Source organism: Falco rusticolus, chromosome 7, assembly GCF_015220075.1.
Source record: "Falco rusticolus isolate bFalRus1 chromosome 7, bFalRus1.pri, whole genome shotgun sequence".
NCBI lineage: Eukaryota > Metazoa > Chordata > Aves > Falconiformes > Falconidae > Falco > Falco rusticolus.
In genome coordinates this window covers 55,079,584-55,106,116 of record NC_051193.1, presented here as the reverse complement: position 1 = coordinate 55,106,116, position 26,533 = coordinate 55,079,584, and the positions used below count along the sequence as shown (strand labels likewise).

The 26,533-nt window shown below is 38.2% G+C and overlaps 1 protein-coding gene across 1 annotated transcript in view; it reads right to left on the bottom strand.

Annotated features, from left to right (window-relative positions):
* Positions 1–24,379, bottom strand: part of LOC119151193 (formin-like) — a 148,306-nt gene extending 123,927 nt beyond the window's left edge. The window contains exons 1-2 of the mRNA XM_037394815.1: positions 22,193–24,379; positions 20,069–20,186 (exon numbers count right to left, since the gene is read on the bottom strand). Coding sequence (XP_037250712.1) covers positions 20,069–20,186; positions 22,193–23,584 — 1,510 coding nt within the window. The 5' untranslated portion in view covers positions 23,585–24,379. The remainder of the gene's footprint in view (positions 1–20,068; positions 20,187–22,192) is intronic.
* Between the last annotated feature and the right edge of the window lie 2,154 nt (positions 24,380–26,533).

The following is a 26,533-nucleotide window of genomic DNA, read 5'->3' as shown; positions in this document are numbered from 1 at the left end:
TCAATGCTTAACATTCTTTGGGGTTTGGGTAAGACAGTCATAGTTCTCATATGCTGACATAGTTCACATACGCACTGGCACCAAAGCCAAATTTTTCACTTTGTCTACCCATTCCCAACCTTCTGTTGCAAAATTTGTGCAGAGAATAATGAAAGAACACCCATGGATGAAACCTAACACAACATAATAAGTTAAAATTTTTTTTCAAGACACCATCTTTTTAAGTTATTTAAGTTGGCACATTTTTCATTAGTTCTCCTAGCTGAAAGCTCCAAAGTTTTAGAGATTCTTTGTTTAATCTCTGTTCTAAAGCAGAGGTAAAATAGAGAGTAACAATTTTATGGTTTACTTATTCCTTAAGAATATGCTTAGAAAGTACTAGGTTTTAAGAAATAATAAACCTAATTATTTACTTAAAACACTGCTACTGCATAAAAGCAAGTTTATTATAAATTGATATTTTGTCTACTATACAATAAACTGATGTTCTACAGCATAAGCTTCTTCCTACCATTATATTTCTTTTTTAACTAGAAGAAACTTATCTATTGGATAGAAGCTGATACCTGGCAAAGTACCTTTTAAATTCTTAAGCAAAATAAAAAAAAATAAATCACATCACAATTACAGTTTTGTATAATATAAAGTAACTCGTGTTCATTCCTTTCATGTTTTTTGTGAAGTCACAATAATTTAGTATAATTCTACATGGATAGTTAACATCCCAAGAAAATACCCTGCACACAGATACAGTAATCTGAATCATTAAAACAATGAAGAATTTGACTAGAAAGAATAATCACATCCATGTAATTCCAAAAATCAGTTTCTGAACACATTGGCAACAGAATAATAAAGTTTAATTATGCAGTGATGTTGGGATGCTGCTTAGAATGGTAAAATCACAACAGCAAAGTAAACAATAATGACATGTTAATGGAAGGAACTGGTATTGCAAACAAAATATAGGTCAGGCTTTATAAACTACTGAGTTCTTAAATTCCATTTAACTTAAAAATAGATTCACCTAGACTACAGAAACAAACCAGAAATACTATAAACCCTAAACTATCAATGAGTGATTTGTCTAGGTTACAAATTAACTATGCTAGAATTCAAGAAACCTGATACAGCTCTGTGTGTAGCCATCCTGATTATCACATAATCACTGTAACTCACCCAGCCTTATTAATTAAGGCACACAAACATATGTGTATAGTCCTCAGAACCAGCTAAGATATAAGGTTGCAATTGAACTGTATGACCTCCAGCTTCTTAGGGCTGCAATACCTTAAGGACCTTTGAGACCCACCCGGAAACAAAGCTCCTAATCACAGAACCACAGAACAGCTGAGGTTGGGAGGGATCTCTGGAGGTCATCTGGTCCAACCCCAGCCACAGCTGGTTACTTAGGGCCATGTCCAGGCAGCTTTTGGATGCTTCCTCAAATCTCCATCCTCCTCCTCGTCCTCTCTGGGCAACCTGTGCCAGTGCTCAGTCACCCTGGCAGTGAGAAAGTGTTTCCTGACACTTAGCTGGACCCTTCTGCATTTCAATGTGTGCTCACACTGGTCCTGTCACTGGCCACCACTGAAAAGTGCCTGGCTCCCTCTTCGTTACACCCTAATTTATATATGCAACCTGATCTTGTGTCACAAGGTGACTGTATTCCATGCCAGCACATCCTCTAGTTTATGCGATGTCACGGGGGCTGTCTTTTTGGTGGTTTTAAGTCTTTCATTACACTGGATAGCAGAAGGCTGACTGTGTGAACATCCTGTTGTACTTGCCTGGTCTCCAAACAGCCTGGGAAGACGATGGCTGAAGAGCATGAATAAGTTAGCTAACCCTAATGCAGATACTACTCTGAAGGGCTTTTGAAACAAACAAAAAAATCAGAAACAAATTAGATAGCAAATGCTCCTATCCTGAAAAATGACCGCAAGCAAATTAGGATTTCATTACTGAGAAAATTAAAAATGTTAGTCCTTTACACAAGGCAAAGAAGCAAAAAAAGTAAACAGTCTCACTGCATAGATTCAGCTCCAGCCAGCTCTAATTCTTAATTTGCATTTACTACTACTAATTTACTACTTTTCCCTTTGTTTTGAGAGGACTCCCTCCCAAGAAAAATTTCAGAAATGATGGAATTTGTTGCCCATTCGGGCATACTCTTTTACTTCGGCAACTTGATGCTTTCTTCAGTCAATAATTATAATCCACTGCAGCTAAAGCTTTCATAAAACTCGATGTTTTTTCTAAGACACTGAGATAAAGCAGATATACATTATAAAGTCTTAAATAAATACAAATATTTGTTACATCTGCTGGCAGTCAGCAATGTATTTTAAAATACTAGTTTAATGAAATACGTTTAATTGAAATACTTTTTTTAAAGTAACACGAAAGTTGGCAAAGTAAATGGGAAGCTGGATAGAGGCCTTGATAAAACCTAAAGAGATAAAGTGACATGACAGTGCAAGTTTTCCCTTTCTATGGTGTTGTTGGAAAAATAAATCAGTAACTGTAAAAAAAAAAATCCTTACTGTGAAACTTAAATTTCCATTTACTCCCATGTTTTGCCATACTTGGTAGATAAGAGTGGTATCTAACGCAGTCTTGCTAATCATATAGGTTTATCAGCTAGAGCAAAACTCTACTTGGACCTCATTATCATGACAAAATGAACCTTCCCTTCACCACCACTATCACTTTTCTGCACTTTCATCCTCTAGGACTTGCCATACATATTTTGTATCCAACGTGCAACTTATGCCAACATTAAACTGCAAGGATCCTCTCTTCACATAGAAACAGCACAAAGAGGTGCCTGTCATCTAGATCAAATCACTTTTACACGTTTTGAGTTCTAGCCAGACCTTTTGAGGGGAATAGTTTTTACCCAATGAAGGTACCTGGGGGTAATTAATTCGATCAGATTTTACAGTGAAGCTGCACTAATCCATAATAGGGGGAAAAAACAGCTACGTAAGTAAAGGAAAATATCTAGTTTTGGAAGATAAGCTCATTGTAGACCATTAAAGCAGCAGAATGATGGAAAAATGCTTGGAAAGAGTAGCTGGAAAGCTAGCTGGTGGAAAAGGGAATGGGGGTGCTAGTTGACAGCCAGCTGAACATGAGCCAGCAGTGTGCCCAGGTGGTCTTTTTGGCTTCCTGGCTTTTATTGAAAACAATGTGGCCAGCAGGACAAGAGCAGTGATTGTCCTCCTGTACTGGGCACTGGTGAGGCTGCACCTTGAATCCTGGGTATAGTTTTGGACCCCTCACTGCAGGAGACATTGAGGTGTTGGACACTGTCCAGCAAAGGGCAGTGAGGCTGGTAAAGGGTCTGGAGAAGTCATCTTATGAGGAGCAGCTGAGGGAACTGGGGTTGTTTAGCCTGAAGAAAAGGAGGCTGAGGGGAGACCTTATCACTCTACAGCTACCTGAAATGAGGTGGTAGTGAGGTGGGGGTCGGTCTCTTTTCCCAGGTAACAAGCAATGAGAAGAAATGGCCTCAAATTGCACCAGGGAAGGTTTAGTGTAGATATTAGGAAAAATTTCTTCACCAAAAGTGTTGCCAAGCATTGGAACAGGCTGCCCAGGGAAGTGGTTGAGTCAATGTGTTTAAGAGATGTGTAGATGTGGTACTTAGTGATGGACTTGTCAGTAATAGGTTAACAGTTGGACTTGATGACCCTAAAGGTCTTTTCCAACTAAACAATTCCACCATTTCATGATTCTAAAAATTTTTGAAAACTGAAAAGATTCAGTTTCCAGAAGATACTCTGAATTACAGTTAATTAAGGAAAAACATCTTATTTGGGGATTACTCATGTCATATATTCCCATTTTACAAAGGTTTGGGGGCACAAGTCAAAGGCTATTTTTTTTTAGTATTTCTATAGGCCCCTGAAGAGGTAAACTGAGAACTGCCACAACACAGAAAATAAAAATCATTCAGTTTCATAGTAAACAAAATTGTATCTGTATTGAGACAAGCAAAAAGTCTATTTTGCCTAGTATCCTGTCTGAGTGGCTAAAAAACAAGTGATGTAAAAAACTTAAAAACTGGCAAAAAGGTAGTAGTACTTTTCCAGTACACTCTTCCAGCAACCTGATTTGCAATTCAGGAACTTTCTAAACAAGAGCTGTTTGCATATTTAATAATTTGCAAATGGATTTCTCTTCAATGAATGTGCATTGCTGATTTTAAAGCTCCTGCAAGCAGACAAGAATTAATTGCACATGAGGTAAAGACCCTTTTGTTTATTTTGAATCTGCACCTGTTAAGTTGATTTGATGCCTGCAGTCCCTGTGCTGGAAGAAACAGTGCACAACTGTTCACCATTTAGCCGTTTGCTGTTTCTTATGATTTTAGAGATCTCCATCATATGTCCCCTGGACTGATTTTTCTTCAGTTGAAAGAATATTAGACTACATAGGCTTTCCTCATAAGGAACATGTTCCATACCATTGATCAGAGTTGCCATCTTTCCCTGAACCTTTTACAGTTGTACTGTACTCTCTCTGAGCTGACAAAACTACAGTTTCCCATGAAAATCAAAATGTGGACATTCATATAGTGGCATTATGATGATCTAGAAGATTTTATCTTCTATTTCTTTCCTACTTCCTAAAACTTCAGCTGCTTTTTGATCACTAATGAGCACTGAACTGACATTTCCAAAGACCTACTTTAACATCAAGGTCTCATTTTCAAAGAGTAATGATCAGATCAGAGTTAATTATTCTCTGTATGGATTTAGGAATTTTTTTCCTCAAGCATACCTCTTAATAGTTCTGTATTTTGGACTTCCTTTGCCGTTTTACTGCATAGTCCCTCAATCTTAGATATTTATTTTTTTTTACTTTTTTTTCATCTTTTTTTTCCCCTAATTCTCATGAAAAAAATTTGCATACTGATGAGAGAATGCTAAATTTGCATTCAGGTCTTACCTTCACTATTCTTACAAACTTCATATCAGCTGCAAGCTTCCCCTTCTCATGTCTCACTTTTCCAGTTCATTAATGAATATGTGCAGAGTGGCAGAGCGTCTGCACCTGCAGCAAGCTTGCTGACAACACGAAACTGGGAGGAGTGGCTCATAAGCTGGAGTGTTGCTGCCCTCCAGAAGGACCTCAACAGGCTGGAGAAATGGGCTGACAGGAACTTCATGTTCAACAAGGGGAAGTGCAAAGTCCTGCACCTGAGGAGGAACAACCCCAGGCACAAGTACGTGCTGGGGGCCAACCGGCTGGAGAGCAGCTTTTCAGGAAAGGACCTGGGGGACACCTAGCTGAATATGAGCCAGCAATTTGTCCTTGCAGCAAGGGTGGCCAACAGCATCCTGGGTTGTTAGGAGTCTTGCCAGCAGCTTGAAGGAGGTGATCCTTCCCCTCTACCCAGCACTGGTAAGGTAACACCTGGAGTGCTGTGTTCAGTGCTGGGCTCTCCAGTACAAGAAAGACAAGGACCTTTTAAAATCTATCTGCATATATGCATTCCAATATTCCCTGTGCACTGTAAAACTGTGCTCTTGTAAAATCATAATTTTCCTATTTTGTATTGTTTGTTTGAAACATTATTCTCTACTGTAGATAAATATAATTATGATCAAAAAAATGGGAATAATTTCCATAAGTTAATGTATTATTCGTTCCAGTGACACAAAAATAGATCTCTGATTTCTTGAAAATCTGAAGGAGATTGAGAAAATGTAAAATTAGCAACTTCCACTGGGTGGCAGTTTTGTACTCCATTAATAACCTTTTCAGGTTTTTTTCTGATGTCAGACTATAAATTCACCAATTTATGGATATAGATATACTGTTCTTTTATTCTGGGTGTGACCTTGTTATATCATTAGTTTTTCATCTAGTTTTTTATTTTAATACAGGAGGGGGTTTTTGTCTTATTTTTTCCCTAATGATTAGCTTGTTAAATCTTATTTGATAGTAACATATACATTTGAAATTTCCTTGTTCAACTGTATATTTTCAGAAGGTGCTTGGGAAAAAACCCACCATGATTTCTGGAGCGATCAACTAGCCTAATGTCATGATCCCGTTCTGCCATTCATAGTCAATATTAGAAAGCATCATAACTTTATTTCCAGTTATACTATATTTGGTTCTGCCTACACACAACTGCAGGAAAAATGAATTATAATTAGTGTTTTATCTGATTTTAAACAAATATTTTAGCAGTGAACACTGCAAGGACAGAACCAGTGCAAATCTGATAACATTCTTCCTCAGCTAATTTCCAGTTTTGCTTCATGGTTTTAAAGTATGTTGGCAATATGGATCATATAAAGATAACATTGACAAAAAAAGCTATCAGTGTATCAGGAAAAGAAATCTAGATCTAAAAGCAAAGATTTTTCAATAACATTTTCTTTATCATAAGGTACTACAGTATTTTAAATGCTTCAATTAAAAGCATGGAATAAAAACCTACAACAAAGTAAAGGGTTGCAAAAAGGGTAGGAGATTGTGTTTTAACTGAATACCCACTGCAAGGAGGAAGCAACCCTGTCCTGTAATTGCATCAAACATAGTATATAAACAGATTAGAGAATTATTGTGGAAGCATGATGGAAAAGCTGAAGCAGCAAAGCCAAACAATTAAAAAAGAGTGAATAATTAAGATGGACAAGAGGTCAACAAAGGGCTTTAAAATACTCTAAAGGCAGCAGAAACTGAACTTGTTATAGAATCACAGACATTAATTGTGTGAAAACAACAGAGTATCACATATTGTGAAACAGTAGAAAAATGCCTACAAGCATTTATACATCACATCTGCCAGAGCAAAGAGTTTAAAATACATTAAAGGATGTTAGGGGTGTACAGGTGTGACAGCAGAAGATTTTATTTGTGTTCTTTTGAGCAGCAGTTCAAAAAAGGAAGTATCTGGAACCCAAGAAGTTGACAGATTCAAAAACTTACAGATGGGGAAAAAAGGTAAGGCAATAAAGGCTACTTATCCTGATGTAAGTTATATAAAAACTATATACTTTTTAATAGTTTTTGCATTTTATAACCACAGATTTTAAACTTAATACAGAATAATCTGAAACGAAGACATATTCAATATATTAGACTGATTTTTACAGCACTGTGTTTTCTAAAATTTGTCCCTCAAAGCTAATCTTGCAAATAAAATGTGCAACACAGACTGCTCAAATCAACCATTAAGATTCAGAAAACCCAAGTATCTAAAATAGGAGCATATTCTAGTATTACTAGGCCTTTATCTGAATATGAATGAGTCCATCCATATTTACTGCCCCAACTGTTCAGCTTTAGCATTTATCTGCACCTTCTAGGATCAACATGATCTCCAGGCAATAGACCCATAACTTCTGTGGGACTGACTGGGTCTATGGTTTCTACAGAGAAAGTTGAGCTTTGATATCAAGGTGTTATAGGTACTGAATGGAAGGTTCAGTTTGAGCTGGCTTCTTTAAAACACACAGAATTCCCAAATAATTACACCCCTAGTCTTTTTAGTTACAAATTCAGAAGACCTTCAAAATCTGAACTGCGTATCTATATGACCAGTAAATATTGTTTAGTGTGTCCAAGAAGATGCGTAGGCCAGAATTCCTTCACCTCAGAACCCCAGCTTTTAGGGTAGAGATGAGTGGTAGGATTTTCTTTTTCTGTTCCACAAACAATTCTAAGATGTTTTTACACTGTTCGTTACATTGGAAAGGAAGGAAAAAGTAAGAGATTTTTATGGGATCAGTAAACATAGGATGTTGCTCGTTTGCCCAGTCTCCAAGCAAGCAGTAAACCATGAGTGGCCTGTAATTCTTAATACCTAAGTGTTTCTAGGACCTCCACACCACCACCACTCTTGTAAGGTCAGGCCTGCTTTGAGTGAGGGAAATGGGAAATGCTAAGGAATTGTCAGGGAGAGATGAGTGTGTCAGACCAGACTTTTCAGAAGTCCACTTAATGACCATTTATATAGACAACATAACTTCCCTACCCTAAGATCATTTGCAGGAAAGTTCTAACAAATTCCAAAATAAGCTACTTTGATTAATGCAAATATCTGAACACTGTCTTTATTTCCTAAGTAGTATTCAGCAGCTGTAACAAGCGTGAATGAACTTCTATTATGAAACCTCAAAGGGAATAGGACAGGCCTTCAAAGTCTTTTGGAGGTATTTCTTCTAATATGGTGTCCACTTGCATCATCATCTAAATGGTGTTTCATGGTAGAATTAAGGACCTTGTTCTTCAGTGATATAATACATTAAGAGTTTATCCTGGTCATCAGGGTTGTTTTCAAGTCTTGTAAAATAATCAGGATTGAATATTCAACAACAACTAGTATTCCGAACTCAACTACAAAAAAAGATTTTAATAAAAGTTTAAACTCAGCAGATTGCTATACTGTAATTGCTTGAAAAGCATGAGAACTTTTCAAAAAAATCTTGAAAAGCAGGAAACTGCTTAATGAATAAACAAATAATGATCATCCATACACAGTATAATGAAAGTTTCGTAACTTAAGAAATAAAGAAGACAGGCTAGAGATACTGAGGCAAAACATTACACTAAAAGCAAGACTCAGAAACAACATCTTCCTCTTCAGAAAGGGTGTTTTAATCACTAGAGAGTTGGTATTTCATAATTTGAGAATGTCTTTAGGAAGCTTTTATTCAAATATTTATTTTAGAAAAAAAGGCAGACCAAAATTTCAGAGTACTTTATGTTATGGATTATACAAATTCAATATCAACAGAAGTAGCACCTTTATAAAAAGTACACAGGTTCATCACCTTCATGACACCGGAATGAAACTAGTGTTCACCTAAAATACTAAAAAAAACCCCTGCAATCTCAGTTGCCACAGAAGGATCCTCCAAAAGATGTTGTTTTCTCTCATTTCCACATTCATGGAAAAATATAAATGCATTGAAACATGCCTTATTCAGTTATGTCAGTTACTTCAACAAGCAACTGCAGAAGTGACATCTCATTGTAGAAAAAAGAACAATACTATCAGAAAATCCTCTTTTAAAATAAAATTAATTCCAGCTCAGCGTCAGCTGGTTATCACAAAATCAATAATAATTCAATAATTGGAAAGAGCTGCTTAAAAGGAGTTTCCAGGCCACAAGAGTTTGTACTATGTAAGTTCCTTAAACTCCATTTGAAATCAAACAACGGCTAGGGCTGTGCGTGTCCTGCTCTTGGTGAGATAGAAAGCTTAGCTAGAAAATGCAGAAAGACACAGCAGGGGCTATATCTGAAATAAACTTCTATAAATCAGGTTAATATCATTCACTCCCTTTCTCAAAGCACAATTAAAGCTCCTTTTCCTTCAAAAGACATCCCTACTGATTCACTGCTAATGGTGTTATCAGTTAGTATCTAATTAGCCCTCACACAGTTTCAGTGGGATTTTATTGTATTTCTTTGGCAGTGTTAAAAATGCTCGTTTTAAATAAAGACCAGGGTGTGTCCAAATACACCAAGGTTAGGGAAAAATAAAAAGCTATCATCCCTTTAAACCTTTCAAACTGACTAGTACTAAATGAGTAAACAGGGTAAACTTAGTTCTTGTACAAAAAGCTTCAGTTCCCATTTTTAATAGGCAATATTTATCCAAATCAGTAAAAGTATGCTGCTACAATATTTCTGATCATTTATTAATACAATGCACCTTGTCTTTTTGCTTAAATTCAGCTGTTACCTCAGTTTTAGGTAAGATACACCTCACGATGGTGGACCGTAGCCCACCAACTCAGAAAGCATTTTCACTATACTGAAGTCTTTGCTTCAAAGATTTTTAAAACAAGCACTACCATATTATAACAAGCACAATTATTAGGTGTATTAGATTGTCTCTAAAATGGGTTACATTCACCTGGAGTTTGCTCACAGACAAAAGAAATGGGGGGGGGGGGGGGGGGGGGAGAAGAAGGAGAAGAGAAGGAAATACACCAGTTCTCAATTGTGACGTTATTCCAATCAGATTTCAAATCTTTGCAAGATTTCACACTCTACATTGTGGGATGGATCTGAAAGTCAAAGAAATCAACCTAAGTTCCACTCAGTGGGATGGTGGCCACTGAAACCGAAGTATCACGGGCTTGAATTCTGGAAACAGTGCCTCATCTGTATTAAAGAACTTTTGTAGTCTTTTTCAAGTTTTTAGTGCTAAATAGTGGTAGGTACTGCAGGCTCTGCCCTTACCATTTTTATTCCATCAGGGAAAGGTAAATACTGCCTTTACAGTAGTAGAAGAGACCAAAGACTAGACACAGACGGACAACATTACAACTGTTCCACCCACCTGGTGGTCCCTCCTTGCAAAGCTTTAGGTGAGCTAGAGACAAAAGCATAAGTAAGATTGTATTTAAGCGTCACACAGGGAATTTATGTTTTTACACGCATTAAATACACATCCTAGCAGGGAGTCTGCCAGACACCCTGCTTTTTATTCATTACTGCAAACATATACCTCAATCGGTGTTTTCAGCTTCCATTTATGTAATTTTGTCTTGCAAAAAATTATCAAGTGTTATGCATTGCTTAATTTTTAAGTGTTCCTAGATATTAGCACTGTCCATCGAATCAAATCAAAATCAAATAGTAAGCATTTAAATCTCTACCATGTAAAAAAATCCCACGGACATTCCTTAGTTAACCATAGGTCACATATAATAACACTTACATGAAAACAAACTTGCAAATATCTCTATAAAGCTCTTGGCTCAATACATACACAGAATTGTGTACCACACACTGTAGAATGATTAAATTGCTTATTTTATTCATGCCTTAAGACTTTAAATTCAAAATAACAGTGGTGCTCACTCATACTGTCTTTTCGCGTTGCTTGGTAAGGCAAGGAAAGTAATGCAGGTGAGAAAGCTGAGCCTTCTCTGACAGATTCATTCCACACAATCCAATTAGAAGACAGAAGTCTGGCATGGGAACACTTTCAAGAATTCCTTCGCTTGCTTTTTAAGTTATTTCTAAAACATGCACTTAAAAAAAAAAAAAAAAAATTATAGACTGTGCAATGACAGCGGCCAATGTATGACATATGCTAACGGGTGGTAGAAATAGAAATGTAAGATATTACTAAAGTATAAGGCATGCTTCATTGTTTTGCAAAGAAAATACACACTATAGCATGCATGTTTTTCTTCAATGCATAGAAAACCAAACATCAAATAAAATCTGGATGTTTTGGCCAACCTATGTAATTTATGCAAATGCTTAATGTATGTCCAGTTGTATAATCACACAGAAATTAATCTGAATACAGAGCAGCAATACACAATACATCCTCATGTAAATCTTTGCAAATCTGAGCAAGCTTCACTGTTCAAACACCATTTCTTAAAGAAAAGATATAAGCTCTCACTGGTAAACCTGGTGACCCGAAAATTTAACCTACAACTTTGGGAATACTGGATATGGTGGGTCACAGTGTTTCAAATGGCAACTTTGATTCTCCAAAACTGTTGCAAAAAGCAACTATACATACTCAAATATTATTCAGTATTATGCTAATTGTGTTCAAAACTGTACTGTGCAAAAACTACCTTTTCTTCTTTGATAATAAAACAAATTACCTACTTGAATAATTCTAAATAAAATCTTATATGAAAACCTTTCCCACAGAAATCTCCATAACTTGCATTTCAAACAGATGTGTTACTCCTCAAACTTTACATAAGCAATTTAGGAATCTTCTCTGCCATGATCTCAAAATTTAAGTAGAAGGTAGAAGCTTTGAAGATAAATGAACTATATAGTCACTTCTGATCAGAACATTCATTTTTTAAAAAAAATCTTACATATTAAACTCAGTATGTGGAAATAATGTTAATACAATTTAAAAGCAATTAAAGAACAAAAGCTGGGAAACTTGAGTGCAATCTCCTTCTCTTGAGATGTACCACACCGTGTAGCATAGAGGAAATAATTAACTTTTAATTGAGCCGTTTCATTAAATTTCAGAATAGTGAAGGTTTCTTAATCTTTCCTCCCTCCCTAGTAACCTTGGTCCCACAATTTTCAGTATTCCCTTTTACTACATAGTTCCTCCTCCATTACTTCCCCGTGTAGTTTCCCCTCTAACCACCAGGCGTCAGAAGGGAAGGCATTCACCACAGTTCCACCTTTTCTATTATTTGTTTATGTATTTTTACAGAAGCATTGATGCAACCTTCCAGGCTTTTTCCAGGCTACAGTCCTAAAAAGCAGCAAATGTTCAGGCTTTTCTTCCAATAAACATAGTCATGAACAACTTCCAAAATATGTTGTTTGTTCAGTCTTGGAATAGTACTTACAAAGCATAATTTTCACACTTGTATGGGTATTACACCAGATGTAATACTGGGAGAAATACAGACATTTATTTGAAACACTACATGAATGCAACATTTTAAGAGGGAAAATTGCATTTTTTACACGATGACTGGTCAGTTGAAGCCCAAAGCTTAGGTTTATAAAAAGTTGACAGACAGACTTCCCCAAACTTTCTGAACACCAATTTGAACAAGTTTTGTACTTACGCATCCTTTCAGAACCAGGAAGTTAAAATTGATTGTACTTAAAGAAATTCTTAGAATTGCCTCTTTTTTAGGGATAGGGGATTTGCTAAAACAATACTGAATGTGGTTTTGACACATAATTATAATCCTCCTTCCCTCACCCCATTCCACCTACTCCTATCTGTCCTCCTTTCTTTACTTCCCATGGAATCTGAACTCTTTTACAGCCCTGTAATTCAATACATATAAGGATGTCAGTTCCCCAGTCTGCAAAATGAAGAGACATCCTTCACTGCAACTTAATTTTTATTATTTAAGACTTTTAAGGGAAGGAAAAATCCCCCAGGCCTAAAGTTTTAGCACCTTAAAGATTCTGGTACAATGAAAATACGGAAGATGTGAGGAAAGGAAACAGATGGACAAGGACATGTGGAAAATAAACAGTCCTAAACAAGCCATCAGTGCAGTATCTAAATACTGTCTGAGATAACACCGAAGATATGAGTTAACTTACTACAGAAAATTAAATAACATCACAATACTCATTGGATTCCCTGAGAACAACATAACAAGGCCCACAGAAAAGCAGCCTCCTGAAGGAAAAAACAGCAACCCCTTGATTGTCTGATACAGAAATGAAGAAAATAGTTCTTACTCTTTCCGACTGCAAAGCAGTATAAAGCACTATTCAGAAGCAGTCACCTGAGTACCTTACCTACTTGATTGTTCGTTCGCTGTGAGAGGTTACAGCTACAGTTCATTTACCTGATAGAAATGAATAGTTTTGCTTGTCATTTTCACTCACCCAGGCAGGCAATGTTAGATGTACTGCTGCTGGGGACATTAAACATGACTTCTTTCTCAATAAATGTCCTACTTCAGACTTACAAAGCCAATCTATTACAGAATCACATTCACCAACGCAACACGGTAAACAAATAACACCTTTTTAGCAAACATGAGGAAGAAATTTATTACAGAATTTCTTTGATGAGTTACAGACTACCTACTTCATCTAGCACAAATTTAAAATACAAAGGACTTATTCTAAATCTATAACACCTTCGCAATCACCGTATACTATATATAGTAAGCATACGTTGAGAATGCATGTATACTATACATGCAGTCTAAGCACACAATTATTCAAAAGTGGGCGGATATGTGGTTGAGTGTTGGCTTACTACATATCCATACGCACAGGCACACCACCTCCCCCAATATATTCTCAGCAATTCTCAATAGAACTGTTGACAAACTTAAAACTTGGATTATACAAACCTAAGAAATGTACAATCAGTAGGGTTGGGTTTTTTACAGGTAAGAGTATGTGTCTGTGCTGTAGCAGAGGGGGCAAACTTGGCAGAGATGATATCAAATTTAACTAAAAAGAAACACAAAAAGCAGTTCTAAATCTAGGTGCAAATTTTCAGAAAGTGTCAGGGTTTCATTTAGACTATTATCTAAATATCTCATGTTCAAATGCTGGGCCAAACAGAACTTTACATCACATGAACAGTGCGGCTGGAGAACAGGAAAGTGAACTCAATGAAACTCAGAAGCACTCCTGTAGTATAAAGGGCCTTATGTATTTTGAAATAGAACCATGGAAATAAAATACAAAATCATTCTTCTTGTGCTGTACACAATTGCCTTTTCACTGTGTTTCAACTATGTAACAAGAATCATCTCACAAAACCCTGTGACTGTTTTGGGCCTCTGCAACATCACTTTGGTAGGACCCATAGTGGTGCCGATATTTCAAACTAAAAACTACAGTAAAAGAAATAATTCACAGAACTTGCCTTCATTATATTTGGATAATAGATTAACCTTCTCACTAGGAAAAATGTAGTTTAAAAATCAAGTTTCTACTTTGAGTTGACCAAAGCTGTTCTGTATGTGAATTGTTCAGCACAGCGGTATCTATGGCTACACAGATGCATGCATCCAGATATGGCTTTGTATACTGCAAAACATTCAGGCATCTACTGCAACAGATTTATCCAAACTAAAAAACAATAGGTCTCCTAAAATGACTACATTTCTATAGAGTTATGGACAATGGAAATAAAGCAGGGATTCTTCAAGAAGTGGAGCACAACTCTTCTGCCCCCTTATTTTATAATAATATAATCCTCAGTGTATAGGAAGGCATGAACATGTTATGACATGACCTTAGGCACAGTTACCATACTCTAAATGCTATTTTTTTTTTTTTTCAGATTTAAGTTTAGGAAGTCAGTATTCTTTTCCATTCTGCATCTCTAGCTAATGCTAATGGCCTACAAACAGAAAAGGAATTGAAATACGCTTGACAAATACGTCAGGATTCTTATTCCAATTTTACGGATGGGTAAACTAAAGCTTGGAAAAGTCTCACAACTTTCCTGAAGTCATTCCAGGAGGTAGCAGAAGGGCTGGAAACAGAACACAAGTATCACAACAAATTTTCAGCATTAACATGTGCTTATCTTTTTCCTCCTGTCTCAAGAGTCACAGTATGAATGACAGTATCAGCTGAGGTGGGGAGAGAAAAGCAAAGGAAATGTTTGTTACTTGGTTTGAGTTGTTGTTGTTTGGGTTTTTTTTTTAATATTTTCAAAGTAAATCTTAGCAGACAGGGCTGCAAGATATCTGGAAAAGTGGCTGCTGCATTGATCAGCACATGCACAACCCATTTGTCTGAGAAAGCAGAGATTTCCAAGCAGCACTATGTCCAATACTTTAAAAATCCATAAAATTATAGCTTTAGTTGCCACAAGTAAGGGGAGAAAATGTCATTGTTACTCTAGAGGAATATAATATGGTTACAACAATCTGGCTTGTAGTAAGAAACTCAGTTTCTCAATAATGAGCTAGTGTATTTGTCAGAATATGAAACGCTGACATAACATGGCCAAATATGCTTGTCATGCTGCAAAATACGTAATAAAATAATTTAAAAAACCTTCATGCAGCCCACCTGAACTCTGAGGTCAAATTAAATTGATCAGTGACCATTAAATCACAGAAACACTACCTTCAACCAGTGAGCAATATCCTGTTTGCTGTAGTCCTGCTTTATCTAATTCATTACAATAACATTTATAATAGAATCCCAGAACTAAACCCCAAATACCACATTGAAATCAAATGAATTGAAATTATGGGAAAAAAAAAAAGTCAACTTTTTTATTTTAACATGAAACCAACTGTTAGCAGCCACTGTTACAACAGCTTCCTTCAGGGTACTAACAACATGAAGCATTATGTCTTTTTTTGGAGACAAACACAAATTGTTCAAGGCCACAAAGGAAGTTTATGTTAAAGAAAGATAAGAAATCATGTTCTTATCCCTCATCTCTTTGTTCAGACCATTATGCTTCTCTTTCTCTCACATAAGCTGGTTGTTCTCTGCATTTACATCATGACCATAAACCCATTTTCTTGCTGGGAACGCAGAGGATAGGGGACTAAGGCTTTAATATATTTGAGACTTTGCAATAAATATCTGCCATTATTTTGTGTTTCATTCACCACTTACATAGACACTCTTTAATAAGAGCTTTCTCAGTCACCTTCTGATTTTCTTATTTACCCTGAACGTTGTGCTTACAGCATCACAGTCTGTTGTTATAGAAATTGTGGCACCATAGAGACAGCATTACCTCACTGCAGATTTAAGGATGATGAATAGACAGGCTATATGAGAACAGGATTTTTCATGTTGAATACAGAAATTTGAATTACCAAGAAAACATATGATGAAAAAAAGCCCTAAATTTATTTATGTTAGAACTTGGGTTTTGGTTTTGTTTTTTTGTTTTTTGTTTTTTTTTTTTATTTTCTCTAGCAGGAATTTCAAATACTTCTCTCTCATATCTTTTTTTATTTGTTTTGCTTTAGCAAAAGACTAAACTCTGTTTTAATACAAGAGAACTACTTTAATCCTAAAGGCTAAAAATTAATTTTTAATAGGAAACACAGGATCTGTGTATGTATACCACCTTAATGTGGAAACTGTTCTTCAAACGTAAGTAGGTTTATGAGCAGCAAAAAGCATGTTTAAACTCTCATGTCTTCTTGGACATGAGAGGCTGCAGGTGCTGATCTAGTCACATGCAGCAGCTGAGACATTCATTATATGTGGATTCTATGTGATCTAGTATCACAGATGAGTTCACTCAGTACAGACATGGATTTGTCTCCTCTAGCTGGTTAGATACTTTCACCATATGTAACAGCTGGCACATCTACCTTTCCATCAGATTTCATGTTTAAAAAATGGGAGAAATCTCTCCAAGATCTATGCAGGAAACAAAACTTTATAATGAAAACAGAATAGAACTTTAGGACCAGAGAAATATGCACAGAAATGTCTTTGATTACACAGGAAAGATTTCCATGGAATAAATCTATAACTATAAATTAATATACCCTTTTTCTAGTCTTCCACGATATAAATTGTGTAATGTACTACAGACTTTCTGGACTTCAGACTTTAGACTGACACACTTCAAAGAAGTTCCAGTTTCTCTAGACAACCGTGTAAGCAGCTTGTGCTAATTATAGAGCACTAGTTGACAACACAGTCACTTGCTCTATGGAAACAGAAGAATTAAAGGATTAAGAAAACGTATGATATTTTGGCATATTTTATATCATCCTTTTAATTCAAAATTTACAACTCAAGATTCAGGTGCTGGGGGTGACCACACTATGACTATGCAAGACATTATCAAAGGCATGAAAAAAACCCCATTGCAGAGTTATACTTGTTCACTAACTTCTTTCACTTCTAATATCCTAACAGGCCTAGTCAGCCCCACACACGTGTTCCTTGTTATGTCCATTTGCTTTGCAGTTGGTTTCCCACACATCAAGCCAGACTACAAGCCTCAGGAGGGAGTTAGCTACTCCTCCAAGCTGCTATGAGTCACTGTGATGTCTGCTGCGTAGGCCAAATTAAGCCTGAATTTCTTGCTTCCACTAAGCAACACGAACAATGAGAAAAAACATGGCAAGGAGGTGAGAAAAGATCAAAAAGCCAGGAATCCTCTCCCTCAATATCCCTACCTTCCTGTCATAGTTGCCATTGTGCATAGTAATGAAGGAAGTAAATCAAAGACTTGGTGCAGAATTGTAAGAAAGATTACAGTATTCCAACTTCCAAATTTGCAGTGTTACTTTAAATACTGATTTCTCATGACAAATGAAAAGAAATATCTATGCTACTTCATAAAATAAATACATATACTTCTACCCTGTTAGAAGTACAAAGACATGTCCACATATTTATCCTTAGATGTAACCAATTTGTGACAGATGTATTTTGTTTAAACCTAAAATAAAGCTCTGCTAAATGGATATTTACCTAATTATTCAGCCTGTTATTATTGTTTTGTATATAGCTTCCTATTGTTTTGGTAGATAAAACTCAATCACAGAAATTAAAATACTAACATAATCACTTCAGCATTTTTTATGTTACAGATAATCACCTATTCAGGAACATCACTGAGGAAGACTGGACTCACAGGCATCCCCACCACATAATTTTTGAACTCTATTCTGAAATCAAGGATTTTTCATTCATCCTGACTTAGCTGTCAGGGCAAGACACTGGGGTAAGAAATAGGGTTTCAGGCTGAGACCAGTCAGTCTAGTGGTGATCATTAACCTGTTCTACATCATAATTTTAAGAAGTCCAATTTGTGGACACTAAGTTCCTATGGTACAGGTGGCTGGGAGTGAATTTTGGATGGGAAGGGGCACGAAGGCAAATGCCAGTATACACATGCATTTTGAAGGTACCAATCACTGTCAGCAACAAGATACTGAGTTTAGAAGTAATGCTGTATTGCCACTTCCATGTTCATTTAAAAAACCACAAACCTGCCCCCCCAGCAATAAGACCGGCATTGAATTTTTAAAAATTCTATTAGCACTACACATGAAAGGTACCTTCCTTCACTTGCAGAAGACTGCATAACTTCATTCCTGTATATAGTGCTTTAAAACAGTCACCCCAGTACTCAGAAAAGCAGATGTAACTAATCCATCCCCGGCAACTTACAATGCTCACAGTGTCATTGCTGCCACAACTGCTTTCTGGGTATCCGTGACCAGCTGAAAGAAACACAAACCTGCTAATCACTGAGGCACACCTGCAACTCTACTGCAGTCTCAACATATGTTGCAAGTACATCCTTTGCCTACTTCCTTTAAAAGCGCCGCTTCCGTCTCATCCTAGCTAAATCACCAGCAGTTTGCTTTCATTCAAATCCCTCCCTCTGCCAGACACTGGAGTGACTAATGAACTGCAGAATCTGGTCCGTATAAAAATTTGACTTAGTAAACTAACCATCAGCATGTTGATGACACTGCCACACAAAATATCACAGTAACAAAAGAGCAACAATTTACATGGGCTCTAAGCCAGTCTGTCCTTCTTATTGACATTTCAGGAAAACATGACCTAATTTCTTCACAAGTAGTAGAATCTGGAGCTTTTTTAATTCAGTTTCCTTTCCTTTATTTCAGCATATGCTTTTGCCACAGATGATTACAGTCATAAGGAAAAAAAATATTTATTTGAGTAAAATTAAACACTGCAAGCATATAGCCTATAATAACAATCTAAGAGTAACAGAAAGAGCCTGTAGCACTCCCTTTCAACAACTGAATACCTGTCCTGGTCAACTAGTAATAGACTCCACACCTCAGACTGATCAGATGCGCTGTAAATTCAATTCTGTCTGTACTGGAAACATGTTGTTCCTGTCAAAACCAAGTTTTCTGAATCCTCCAGCAGCTTTTACACTTCCAGTATCATGCCCACTTTAAAAAAAAAAAAGATTAAGGCAGAGAAAACTAAGGAAAGAAGGAGAAAGGAGTAATACACTAAGCAATACAAAGCTGTAGACCTGCCTATTTATCCTTTCTTATATACAAAGCCAAACAGATATCCACTGGAGTTTGAAAGAACCGTACAGCACTACCCTCTACAATTTCTCACAGCAAGGTAGTATAAAAGCTTGGTTTGTAATTCCACCACACATAGCTACCTATAAAAGTGATCTCAGCAGGTATGAGTATTCCTCTGTTTATACACAAGTTGTAATAATGGTATTTGTTACTTTTATTCTGGACACCACCTGAAGAACATCTGCAGCCAGACTATAGAGTCCAGCAGGTCACTGCCCCCCCCCCCCCCCCCCGCGTTCTAAGGCAATTGAAAAGGCATTCAGGTTTCCATTTGTTCACTATTCTGTTGCTCATTTGAACAGAATCCCATTGGAAATGAATAACCTAATTTAGCAAAAAAACACTCCTTTCCTCATGAATTTGTACAGGCAAACATTTAGACTTCCACACAGACTTAGCCATTTACATTTAAAAATCAGATGCTTAACAGGTAGCAGGTATCCAAAATATAAGATCTATTTTTCCAGAAAAGAAAATACTGTGACTTATCACCATTTCTGTATTAAACAAGATTAAAAATGTCAGAAACTAATTTCTGCAAATGCTTCACCTCTTTGTTTTACCTGCTTCTGTGTACTTTAATCCTACTTTTACTTCTTCGTGCTTTGCTTTTGGTGGTGGCCAGACAGTCTGGAGTCTCCCTGGAGTCTTGTCATCTTGCTCTGAGGGACTCAGGTCAGGCTGTTAAAATTACGCAAGAAAAAATTAAAGTCTGCATTATCAACTGATTCCAAAACAGCAACTACCATGCCTCATTCTACTGATTGAGACATTGCTTGGCTGGCTGAAAGGGATAGAAAGAAATCAGTGTAAAAAAATAATTTTGAGGAGGAAGATGACATAATGCATGCAACATAACAATGATTTGTAGAAACTGTTCACATCAACGTGGAAAGCTGTCTATCCTTTGGTGAACCACAGTGGTCAAGAACACTAGGGTTTTTTCCCCTGTATCTTTTCTCCAGAGTGCAAAGACCCATCTGTGCTCCTCTTACAAGTAAACATTAGTGCAATTCACCGAAGACATCATTTGACAATATAATTTTGTGGAAGCAGAGCTAGTTTATGAAATTCCTGCCCCACCTCCAGCAGCTTGCTCAGTCCACACACCACATAATACTGCCACATCAAAGTGGCTGTTAATGGAACTGCACTGTCAACTGGAATGCTAAAATAACCCTTTAAATGTGGGGAAAAAACCCCACTAAACAAGCATTCTTTTAGAGGGTTACATTTTGTTTTTTTTTTATATCTCTAACATTTCTGTAATCTGATTGACAACTTGCTACTACGAGTAACTGCATAGACAGAACTGCAGCAACAGCAAAACCCTATATGAAAGTGGCCCCATAAATGGCCCAGATGAGCAAGGAAAAAGGAAAGTCCAGACCTTCTTACTCTGCCTTTGCCCTGAGAAAATGCACATTTGCACTAGACCGGACGTTAAGCAGACATTTATAAAGCCACTCCTGCTGACCCGTGTGCTTCTTCCTCCCTCGCTGCTGTGATGACAGCTTCCCAGATAGGTTTGCTGTGAGCCACACAAATGCTTATGCCAGCACAGCGCAGGGAATGGTGTAACCAGGAAGAATCAAGCCAGGAATGGGAAGGGCACACGCAGACTGCAATTGTCATACATGCCATGGCCAACGAGTATCTCTTCTCTCCTCCCCACAGGTAATTTGCTACAAACCGGTATTATCGGTCTGCCCAGGTGTCAGTCAAGACTTTTTTAAAAAGTTTAAATTTTATGTAAGAATAAGAATTCGAAACAGAGTACAACTGACACAGCAAATTAACTTAAGTAGCTTCACGTTTAGGGTCTAGTCTTGCAAATTTCATCATTCAGATAATTCCCCCTTCATAAGAACAATCTTCCGGACTGATTATATCTGCCGTAGACGTAGCTGTAAGAATTTCGGGTTGGGGTTTCCCCAACCCAAGGGCTGCTCATTTAATTAGAGTTCATTTGTCATTATGGTTCTATGAAAACAGCGTAGATTTTAATTTCTTAAAAATATACTAAGTAAATCTCCATATGCCTAAGAATATTAACCTTGCAAATGGTTAATTAATCCATAACTTGTCTAATTGGAATCACTAAGGTATACTCGGATAAGGTTAAATGCTTATCAATATTTCCAAAGCCAGACTTACACACATAAATAGGAGAAAAAATTACTTTAAATTATATGTCTTGGACAAATCAAGATGAAAATAATCCATAAATTCATATATCAGTTTTATCATTGAATTATTCCTAAGGGTAAAATGAAATTTTACTTTTAAACATAAAAAACTAAATGAAAGAAAAAGAGTGAGATTGAGAAACTATTAAATAATACAACAGTAAATATTTGCACCACCAAACTGATTTAAAGCCATATGTAACACATGGGCAACTGTTTTGTAGTGGTCTTTTAAAATCAGAAACTGATTTTTTAGTTCTTACTTGTAACAGTAAGGCTGTGACCATCATCAGTTCTCACTGAATTCTGCAGATGATCAAGAATTTTGACAAATTAGCCTCACGATTTCTTCAGTTGGGAATCCAAACTGGAGATTGCCAAAAGAAGAGGACAATGCTGACATTTCGACCTAAAGTCCCCACCAATAATATTTAAACAAGAAATTATTTTTTCTCCACCTATTTCCAGATATTAGGAATAAAAAGTAATTCAACCTACAGATTTGTCTGATGATCCATCCCCAGGTTTTGATTTTGACCTTTCAAATACAGCTTTTAAGAACTCTTTTTCAGTTCTCATTTTGCGCTTTATGGCTTCCAGCTCTGAAGGATCTGCAGTTGTTTCTTTTTTGGGAGGCCGTGTGAATAAAGCTTTAAAGACATCGAGTGCAGATTCCGCAGGGCTTGATTTTATTTCCTCAGAGGAAAATCGTGGTTCTGTTTTGCTGGAGGCCTTGTTCTCTTGAGCTTCATCACTGTCCTCGGTCTCCCCAGATCCGTCACCAGAGTCCTCAGCTCTATCTTCATTCTTGGAGACATCTATGTTTAACAAGTGCGAGAGCTGTTCCAGGAAAGTAGGGCTTGCTTTAGGTTCAGCTGATTTTTTTTTAGTGGTCAAACCTGACGTAATGCTGGATTTCTTAACAGGCTGTCGTAATTTAAGCAGAGCTAAATCATTCTCCCTCGGTTTAATTTCTGTAACAGTTTCCCCATCCTCTGTGGTTAGTCCCTTTTTCCTCACACGTAGTCCACTAAAGAAAGCAGGCAGCTGGAAAGTCTTTTCAGCCAGTGTTGTTTTTTGGAGCGATATATTATCAGTTGAAGGTCTTTGTTCTTCATCTGGAAGTTCTTGAGGGCATTCCCCTGTAGCAAGCAAGCCACTGAACTGCTCATCCATTAAGATTTTGTCTTTTCCATTGGAGTCGTGCTCCAGAAAACCACCCAGCTTTTTGGGGAGCCGCTTGGAAATTGGTGGGTGTAACTCAATGTCATCTGTATCCACAGTGTCATCACTGTTGCTGTGCCCTTCTGATTCTGACTCTTCCTTACTTTGATTGTTATTGTCCAAAGCCTCAGCAGACAAAGCAGCATTATTTAGCCCAGATTCCCTTGTATTGTTTTCATTGGCATCTAGGTCCTTACTCTCTGTGTCCGACTCTGTATCACTTGTTGTATGAACCAAAGTGCCTTGCACGAGAATAGCATCCTTGTCATCATTGTCAGATTCAGACAAAGAAGTCTGTACAAACCTTAAACGGTGAAGTAGTAATTTGTTTTGTTCTGCTAACGCCAGATCCAGGTCAGTTTCCCTGCCAGACATTGGGTCAGCTTGGCCACTGGTACTATTCATGCCGTGCTGATTTTCTGAGTCGTCATTACAATCATTATCATTCCTCTCATGCCGGGTGTTAGCATGAGTATTTATATTGGTGTGCAAAGGTTGAAATGTTTTAAGCCCTGTTGCTTCTTTGGAAGCCGTAGATTCAAGTTTAGTTGTAAATCCCAGAAGTGTTTTCGCAGAAGACGCAGTGAAAAGATCAGGTTCGCTTTCTGCTGCGTTCTCCAGGTCTGAAAGCTCACTACAATCAGGCACTGCATTTCCTTCTTCCATGTCGCGTGAAGTACAGAACAGGTTTGCTTCCAGCGGCGCTACTCACCGCCGGACGAGTAGTTACTACGTGCAGCAGGCAGGCGGGAGGCGCCCCGGCCCCGCAGCAGGCAGCGCTCCTGCCCCGCCGCGGCGGCCAGCCCGAGCCTGGCTCCCCGGCCCCGCCCGCCGCCCCGGGGCCGCCCGGCCCCCGAACTACCTCGGGAGCAGCAAAAACACCCACCGTCAAAAATTGTGAAGAAATGAAAAAGTTGGCAGCAGCGCCGGTAACTTTCTCCGGTGCACAAAGCGCTGTTTGTCACGGCCGATCTGCCCGCGCACTAATCTCGGTCGGAACTTCGGGCAACGGCCGGGGCCGGGGCGGCCGCGACCCAGCGGCTACGGGGCCCTGGCGCCGGGCCGGGGCCACTTCCTCGTCCCCGCGCGCCGCGGGGCTGGGCACAGCGTTCCCGACGGGCCCTTCCGCACAGTCCTTCCACTTCGGTAAAGGCCGTTTCTAAATCCATAACCACCAAAACGTATCAGCTCCCTAAGTGACGAATCCGAAGCTTCCCGTGCCACCGCCCGCAGCCTGGGACGCGCCCCCAGCTCCCGGCCGGCCCGAGCCGACTCGGGTGAGCGCCCTTGAAAGTTGGTGGAGGGGGGTGGAACGGCGAAAAAAAGTAACGAGGCTCTCTTCCGATTTGCTGCAGGTTTCATCTGGAATGCAGATTTCAGCCTGCGGGGCCACGCACAAAACCCAACAGGCCTGGTTTCGCATTACCAGTGCCCTAACCCCGCACAACTGCTCCTGCGGGCGGCGCCCAGGTACTTACCGCAGCCCCCGGGCGCGGCCGGCGCTGGGGAGCGCAGCCCGTCCCCCCTCCCCCCCGAGACCCCCCCTAGACCCCCCCTCCCCGCGACCCCCCCACCGGGACACCCCCCCGCCCCACACACACACCCCGCCGCTGGCCGTCTGGGCTGCACCAAGCCTGGGTTGTTTCAAACCAGAACAATCTCTGCTGAGTGTATCCTTTGATAATTATCATCAATAGGTATTGCCACGGTAATGCTGTATGTGCAAGATTTGTTTTAGTTAATGCTGGCAAAAGCCCGTGGAGAAAATCTTCAAGACTGTATGACTCAGTATTAACAGAAGCTGTCAGGGATGATTGGTTTTTTTCGTAACATATAAAGGAAGTACAAAATACTCAAGCACCTTTGATATTCAGAAAGTCAGCAACATTTAGGTCAGGTTCCTATCAAAAGTCTTCACTTTTATTCCTTTTCTTATTTTTGGAACTACAGAGACTGTGCATCTGCAGGAATTTATATCCTTCTTATTGCCTGGCCTATAAGAAGTCTGTTTAGTCAAATTTCCACATTGGTACCTTTGAAAGTCAAAGATACTGGGGTTTTTTTGCACCTGAGTTCGAGGGTCATTCTACAGTCAGCCATTTACCTGCGGTGAGTAATCTTAAACAAGCATACATGGGGAAAGCCGACCTTCACAGGGAATTCGGCGGCACACCACACCATGTGTCAAATTACTGAAAAGCTGGGTATTACCGACAACGAGCAGCAACAAAGTATCCCAACACATTTAACTTCCGGCTTAACCTTTAAAAATGTAGGGTACAAAAAGCATATGTTTACCTTTTCAGTACATCATAAAAGATTGTGAAGTCTACAACAGAAGTCATTGGTATCTACTGTAGGAAGAAAGTTTCCTGAAAATCAGATGGCAATACCAAGGGCTTAGATGAAGTTTACAGACACCTTTTGAATTACAGGGCTGCATGTATGCCCATAGACAAGGGAACTGGAACCTGGAATCATTCCCATCTTTATCTGTGATCTAACATCGAGCAATGTCTCCTGCCTTACTGCCTTGCTGTTTCCTGTAGCAAACTCCGGTCTTGCTTGTCCACTATGCTTAATCACCAGGTGCTAAGGGCAGAAACGACTGACAGGTCCCCTGATTTTCTAGGTTTAATACAGATTATTATCACAAAAGGAAGCTCTAAATAAGGAAAGCGATACAGAGCCTTTATTACTCCCTGGGCCAACACACTCTTATAATCCCAGTGTTAATAAACCAAGTGGAAGGCAGCGACCTTAGCACTAGCGATTTCCACTATGATAAGATTTCTTGAAGGCAAACCTACAGCAATTCTAAATTTCATTCTATGACAAAAAAACTGGGGCAAAGTGACCACACTGAATTGACCACACTGAATCAGTTTTCTATATTTAAATTTACAACTGTTTTCATGTTTGACCACAGGACTAATTGTTCATTGTCCTTATAATTTATACAGTTATGCTTTTCTTATTTGTTTATGCACGTATTTATCTGGGGTTTAGTTAACTTCTGATGGATAAATATTAAATCGTACTTTTCAAGAACAGTTTTGTTGGTCAGTAACAAAAAATATACCTATATGAACAACTTCATGGTACCTTTTAAACTAAACACACTTACGTAAAAATATTTATTTATCTGTTTATATCAATGACAACCCACTCTTGGAATAAAACTTCTCTGTAATAATCCAGGGTCACCAAGCTGTAACAGTCCTATGAATACTGTACATAGGCAGGTTACTGAAAATAGCCGCTATCTAGTTCAGATTTTATTAGTATGTAGGAAAAGTTTAGTTTATAAGTGGACTTAAAAGCAGGAAAACTGTATTTTACATCTAAACAACATCCCCCCAAAAACTTACGAGACAATGAAGAAATTAGTAGTGAGAAGGATGGCACTTTTGAGTGTCAGGCCATAGTTATGCCATGTATTGAGATGCTAGAAAACCCAGAGTTGAAATATACCTTCTAAACTCCAGAAGCAGAAATATACCTTCTAAAACCAGAGGTAATCTCACAAGCCTGCAGAAACTGATGCTGTCTTATATATACCTCTAGAGTAACAAACTCTAGGAAGCGAGACGATACTTTCAGGCTTTTTGAGCA